Below are 6,814 nucleotides of genomic sequence, written 5' to 3'. Positions count from 1 at the left end.
TTGAACACCAGTGACCGAAAACTAGAAGAATTGTGGGATGATATCAAGAACATCATCCATGAAGAAAGCAAGAGGTCATTAAAAAGACAAGAAAGGAAGAAAAGACCAAAATGGATGTCAGAAGGTACTCTGAAACTTGCCCATGAATGGAGAATAGCTAAAACAAATGGAAGAAATGACAAGATAAAAGAGCTGAACAGAAGATTTCAAAGAGCATCTCGGGCAGACAAAGCCAATTACTATAATGAAATGTGCAAAGACTTGGAGTTAGAAAGCCAGAAGGGAAGAACACACTTGGCATTTCTCAAGCTGAAAGAACTGAAGAAAAAATTTAAGCCTCGAGTTGCAGTATTGAAAGGGCAAAATATTGAATGATGCAGGAAGCATCAAAAGAAGATGAGAGGAATACACAGAGTCACTATACCAAAAAGAACTGGTCGATCTTCATCCATTTCAGGAGGTGGTATATAATCAAGAACCAACGGTATTGAAGGAAAAAGGAAAATGTCAAAGCTGGACTGAAGGAATTGGTGAAGAACAAGGCTCCAGGAGTTGACGGAATACCCACTGAAATGTTTCAACAAATGGATGCCCCACTGGAGGCACTTACTCAGTTATGCCAAGAGATTTGGAAGACAGCTACCTGGCCAACTGATCTCTTCCAAGATCCATATTTGTACCCATTCCAAAGAAAGGTGATCCCACAGAATGTGGAAATAATCGAACAATATCATTAATATCGCACAGAAGTAAAATTTTACTGAAGATAATTCAGAATTGGTTGCAGCAGTATATTGACAGAGAACTTCTACAGTGCAAGCTAGATTCAGAAGAGGATGAGGAATGAGAGATGAGGGATATCATTGCTGATGTGAGATGGATCTTGGCTCAAAGCAAAGAATACCAGAAAAATGTTTACTTGTGTTTTATTGACTATGCAAAAGTATTTGATTGTGTGGATCATGACAAATTGTGGATAACATTGAGAAGAATGGGAATTCTGGAACACTTAATTGTACTCACGAGGAAACTATACATAGACCAGGAGGCTGTTGTTCAAACAGAACAAGGGGACATTGCATGGTTTAAAATCAAGAAGTGAGTGTGTCAGGGCTGTATCCTTTCCCCATACTTATTTAATCTATATGCTGAGCAAATAATCCGAGAAGCTGGACTATATGAAGAAAAATGTGGCATCAAAATTGGAGGGAGAATCATTAAAAACCTGTGATACACTGATGACACACCTTTGCTTACTGAAAGTGAAGATGACTTGAAGCACTTATTGATGAAGATTGAAGGATACAATTGGCAGTATGGATTACATCTCAATATAAAGAAAACAAAAATCCTCACAACTGAACCTATAAGGAGCATCATGATAAATGAAGAAAAGAATGAAATTTTCAAGGACTTCACATTGCTTGGTTCTACAATCAACACCAGTGGAAGCAGCATTCATGACATCAGACAACATATAGCACTGTGCAAGTCAGCTGCAAAGGACCTCTTTCAAGTGCTGAAGAGCAAAGATGTCTCCTTGAGAACTAAGGTGCACCTGACACAAGCCATGATATTTTTAGTCACTTCATATGCATGTGAAAGCTGCATAGTGAATAAGGAAGATTGAAAATGAATTGGTGCTTTAGAGATGTGGTGCTGGGGAAGAATGCTGAAAGTACCATGGACTGCTAAAAGAACTAACAGATCTGTCCTGGAGGAAGTGCAGCCAGAATGCTCCTTGGAAGTGAGAATGGCCAGACTTCGTCTCACTTACTTTGGTCATGTTATCAAAAGGGATCATTCCCTGGAGAAGGATGTCATGCTTGTTAAGGTGGAGGGTCAACAAAAGAGGAGAAGGCCCTCGACAAGATGGATTGACACAGTGGCTGTAGCAATGGGCTCAAGGATCGTGGAGCTGGCGTGGGACTGGGTAGTCTATCGTTCTGCTCTGCATGGGGTCGCTAAGTCAGAGACATCTTGACGGCACCTAACAACAACAAATAGAGTTGGTTGGCCAGGTAGCTGTCTTCCACATTTCTTGCCATAGACAAGTAAGTGCTTCCAGCATTGCATCCATATGTTTAAACGTCTTACCTGGTATTCTGTCAATTCCTCAAGCCATGTTTTTTGCCAGCACTTTCAGTGCAGCTTGTACTTCTTCCTTAAGTACCATGTGTTCCTTGATCATATGCTACCTCCTGAAATGGTTGGATATTCTTTTATTTATTTATTTATTTATATGGTTAGATGTTCTTTTTTAGTATAATGACAGTGTATTCCTTCCCACATCATTTGGTATTTTACTCATAGGATCCTCCAGTATTGCAACTTGAGGCTTGACTTTTTTCCTCAGTTCTTCCAGCTTGAGAAATGTCTAGGGTTTCTTCCCTTTTTCTTCTGACTTTAGGTGTTTGCATATTTCATTATAATACTTCACTTTGTCTTCTTGAGCCACCCTTTGAAATCTTCTGTTCTTCTCTTCATTTTTTTTGCAGTCATTTTAGCTGTTCCGCATTGAAGAGCAAGTTTCGGAGTCTCTTCTAACATCCATTTTGGTCTTTTTCTTTCTTTCCTGTCTTTTTAATAACTTTGCTTTCTTCATGTATGATGTCTCAATATCATTAGTGTTCAGTGCATCAAATCTGTCCTCAGATGGTCTCTTTAAACTCAGGTGGGATACACACAAGGCCATACTTCGGCTCTCATGGACTTATTTTCATTTTCTTCAGCTTCAGTTTGAATTTGCATATGAGCAACTGATAGTCTCTTCTTCAGGTGGCCCCTGGCCTTGTCCTGACTGATGATACTGATCTTCTCCATTGACTCTTTCCACAAATACAGTCAGTTTGAGTCCTGTGTATTCTACCTGTGAGGCCCTTGTTTATAGTTGCCATTTATATTGTTTTTCTTGTCAAATTCTGTCATGCGACCTCCACTATCTGTCACCAAGTCCATACTTTTTAATTACTGATCTAATTTCTTTGTTTCTGACTTTTGCATTCCTATCATCAGTAATTATCATTGCATCTGAAGATGCAGGAAGAAACATATACACATACATAAATCATTTATACACGAAGTAATACTATACAGCTGCTTGAGCCAAACATTTTATTTCCAACTGCTTTAACTGAAGTTTTAACACAAGTCCTTGGAAGAAATCATTTATACCTTCTCTTAATATGCATTAAAATTTAACAGCATTAGAATTTCAAACTGTTTCGATTAGTCGGGGTATATGCTTATAAAATTAAGACCCTATTCAGAGTCTTCTTTCATATATCCTTGAATTATCTTTCATCTCTTTTGACATTTTATATCTTATATACAGTATTTTATAATCAGTCAGTTAATTCTACATAATTTAGAGTAAATTTTTGCAAATTAAGGAAACCTTCCTTATATGTTAAATCCCAAATTTATGTAACATAAAATAGGAAATTTTATTGACATAAAAATGATTTTTCACTTGGCTTTTTTCATCATTGTCATTTAGTTACAAAAGTAATACTGTCTCATAAAACTCAAAGAACAGATAAAAGCACAAAAGTGAGTCTTCTCTCATCTCCTTCCTTCCCTCCCAGCTCAAAAGCTAACTACTGTTCACAGTTCAAATATGACTTTTCAGGCTGTTTCCTGTATCTTTGCAAATGTATAGTTGTATTTCTAGAAAGAGTGATTCTCACATACTTGAGGAATTAAGTACATTACTATTAGAGAAGAAAAAAATTAGTTTTGTGATGTTAGTCATTATGCTAAAAGGAGCAATTTTAATAAACAGATCATTTTGTAGTAGGCCAGCTTTCCAGGTTACTGGTTCACAAAGATAGTATTTTATAACAGGTGGAATCGAAGGCATGTAGTGAAATGTTTTTCCCTTGATGTGTTTTGTTTTGTTTTGTGGTATCCATGGATAATTTGTTTATGAAGAGTGGGAAGATGGAAAACAGACTTTATCACCTAACATAATAAAACTGGTTAATCTCTAATTGACAATTGAAAGCCTTTTAAAATTACTTGTTCCAATTAAGAAACAATCCACCTAATCTGTCATCTCTTTTGAGCTTATTAGTAGTGGAATCTCTAAGGTGACTCTTTGAACTGTATTATCTTAAAAGTTCTAATATTGTTAATGAAGAGTTCCTGTTGCTAAGAAACACACTTATTTGATGCTTGATACTATATGTCACATTGGTATTGGGGACAGGAATAAGGTTGTAAGTGTCCAATTGGTTCTTCTTGAAGGTAATTTGTCCTGTTCCTGTGCTCTTTCTGCCCCAATACATCCATTACTGGAAAAAAATAAGCACAGAGGTTAGGGATTGAGCAGAAGTATTAGGATTTCTTTATGTAAAAATTGCTGCTCAAATGAAAATTTTTAAATACAGTTAGAACCATATGTAACAATATTTCAGCCTACTCAACTCCTTTATGAAGCAAGGCAATGTATATGAATCTATGAATAAAAGCCAAAGATTTTATTTCAGGTAGTAGCTGTGAATGGTAAAGTTAATACATTTTCCTTATATTTTAAATATCTATCTCTCTTTTTAGATAAAGTTTTCAAATGTCTAAAATTTCATTTTCAAATTTGAATTCATCTCTTGAATTAACATTATTTTTCCTAAAGCCAATAGCCTACAGAATTGTGCAGTATTGGGATTTTATTTTTTTGAGCCATATCTCCAGCCTCATAGAGTTCACTGTCTTTCTGGGAAGACAGATAATTGAGTATCTCCAGTGAATTGTGATGGGTTCAAAATGGTATGGGAGCACAGAGCAGAAGCTCTTCACCTTGCCTATGGTACTGGGTGGAAGTGCTATCAAGGAAGGCTTTCTGGTGGAAGTCACTCAGAGTGACACCTGGAAGGTAAAAACATACGAAGCAGAAATAGGTTTGAAATGTGATTGGGCACAGGGGCAGTCACATCTACAAAAGCCTGGCTGACAGAGAGACAGAGACAAAGAGAAAGAGACAGAAACACTACCAGGGAACAGTCCAGTATCATGAAAATCATACATACCCCTTATTCAAAATTGGTAAAATACAAGAAAACAATAGAAAATACAACACTACAAATTTCAAGGCCCAGAGCTAACCATTGTGAACGTTGGGTTGTGATTTTATTATGCCTTAGATTTATATTTCTAGAACAGCATGGTTAGTATGAACCTAGTTTGACTTAAAAAACCAAATCGGCAAACGATATATGTACATGTAGAAAATTGTAAGAATAATTGGGATCACATTAAATGTACTGTTACCTCTTTTTTCATTTTAAAATATATTTAAATATTTTAATGTCCTTGGATGCAATTGTGTTTTAAGTGAATTATTCTAAGAGAAAATGTTTTATTTCTGTAAACTAAAAGGAATATTCTTGAAGTTAAACATGTATATTCTCCTGTGCAGGAAGAATGTTTCTTGAACTTAGAGGCTCCTATATCACGAGTATGTGGATATGACACACCATTTCCTCATATTTTTGAACCATTTTATATCCCAGACAAATGGAAGTGCTATGATGCCCTTCGGAAAATGATCAACTATTGACCACATAGGTAGGTGTGCTCTACATTTTTAGAATGCTATCATGTGTTCCTGATGTTATGTGCTATTAACCAAGGAGTAAAGTTTGTCAGTGTGTTGTATTTTGATAAATGCCAACTTCCAGAACAAAATGTGGATTTCAGAAATAGAATTCCAATTTAATAGAAACCTATCCGGCATATGCATTATTTGATTTATGTAAAATGGATGTATGTCTGAATATCAAATAATAGGTGAAGATGCTCTCTGCCATGGTTTAAATTACAAATACACCTTATACCATAGTTCTGTTATCCTCATTTCTGTATATTTTTTCCAGCTTTTTAAACTATTCATGAGTAGGGATAATTTGGTTACATGAAAATGGCTCCTCCAGAAGGCTGGAGGTTCAAACCCACCAGCCATTCTTCAGAAGGAAGGTTGAGCAATCTATTTCCATAGTGATACCACCTCAAAAACCCAAGAAGGGGTCACACTGAGTCAGATCCGACTTGAAGGCAATGAGGTTTTTTTTTTTTTTTTGGTTTCCAGTATCAATATGGACTCCATTGATTTACAATATATTATGATTCACTCTGAAATTTGCCTTTATATTATCTGAAAGATACAGGTTTTTTCTTTCTTTTTTTTTTTTTTTTGAGCAGGAAATCTATTGTAAATAAAAGAAACTTTTCCTTAAAACAAAACCAAACAAAAAACAAAACACAGAAACCCAGCACCACTGCCAGTTGTCATTAGTTGCTGTTGAATCAGTTCCACCTCATGGCCACCCCACCTGTGCAGAGTAGAACTGTACTCTGTAAGGTTTTTAAGGCGATGACCTTTCAGAAACAGATCACCAGACCTGTCTCTCAAGGTGCTGCTGGATAGGTTCGAACCACCAATGTTTCTGCTATTAGTCAGTTGCTTAACTGTTTGCACTACCAATACCAGAAACTTTTTGGCAAGGTAATGTTTTTCAAATAGAGGATAATAAATTATATTTATTCATTATGATTTTGTAAGTCATACGTTCCCTTCTGCAGTGTTATACTAGTGAAAATAGATCCCATCAGACTTATTAAGTTAGTATCTCAGGGCTTTAATACAGACGTAGCTTTCACTCACACACTGATTTCTTTATCTTTGGCATTTTTGGAATGGTTCTGAATGCATAGATAGGATTAGATGCTTCACATTTTAAAATCTAAGTTGTCAAAAATATAATCATAATGCATTTTGAAGAACTTTGATCTTTCAAAGGAAAGGGGAAAATAAGTT

At 35.9% G+C, this 6,814-nt stretch overlaps 1 protein-coding gene across 1 annotated transcript in view; it reads left to right on the top strand.

Annotated features, from left to right (window-relative positions):
• Nucleotides 1–5,557, top strand: part of BCKDHB (branched chain keto acid dehydrogenase E1 subunit beta) — a 406,073-nt gene extending 400,516 nt beyond the window's left edge. The window contains exon 10 of the mRNA XM_007951268.2: nucleotides 5,417–5,557. Coding sequence (XP_007949459.1) covers nucleotides 5,417–5,557 — 141 coding nt within the window. The remainder of the gene's footprint in view (nucleotides 1–5,416) is intronic.
• The last annotated feature ends 1,257 nt before the right edge of the window (nucleotides 5,558–6,814 follow it).

Source organism: Orycteropus afer, unplaced genomic scaffold (assembly GCF_000298275.1).
Source record: "Orycteropus afer afer isolate SDZICR_OR568_19922 unplaced genomic scaffold, OryAfe1.0 scaffold00011, whole genome shotgun sequence".
Lineage (NCBI taxonomy): Eukaryota > Metazoa > Chordata > Mammalia > Tubulidentata > Orycteropodidae > Orycteropus > Orycteropus afer.
This window is presented reverse-complemented; position numbering and strand designations above follow the sequence as displayed.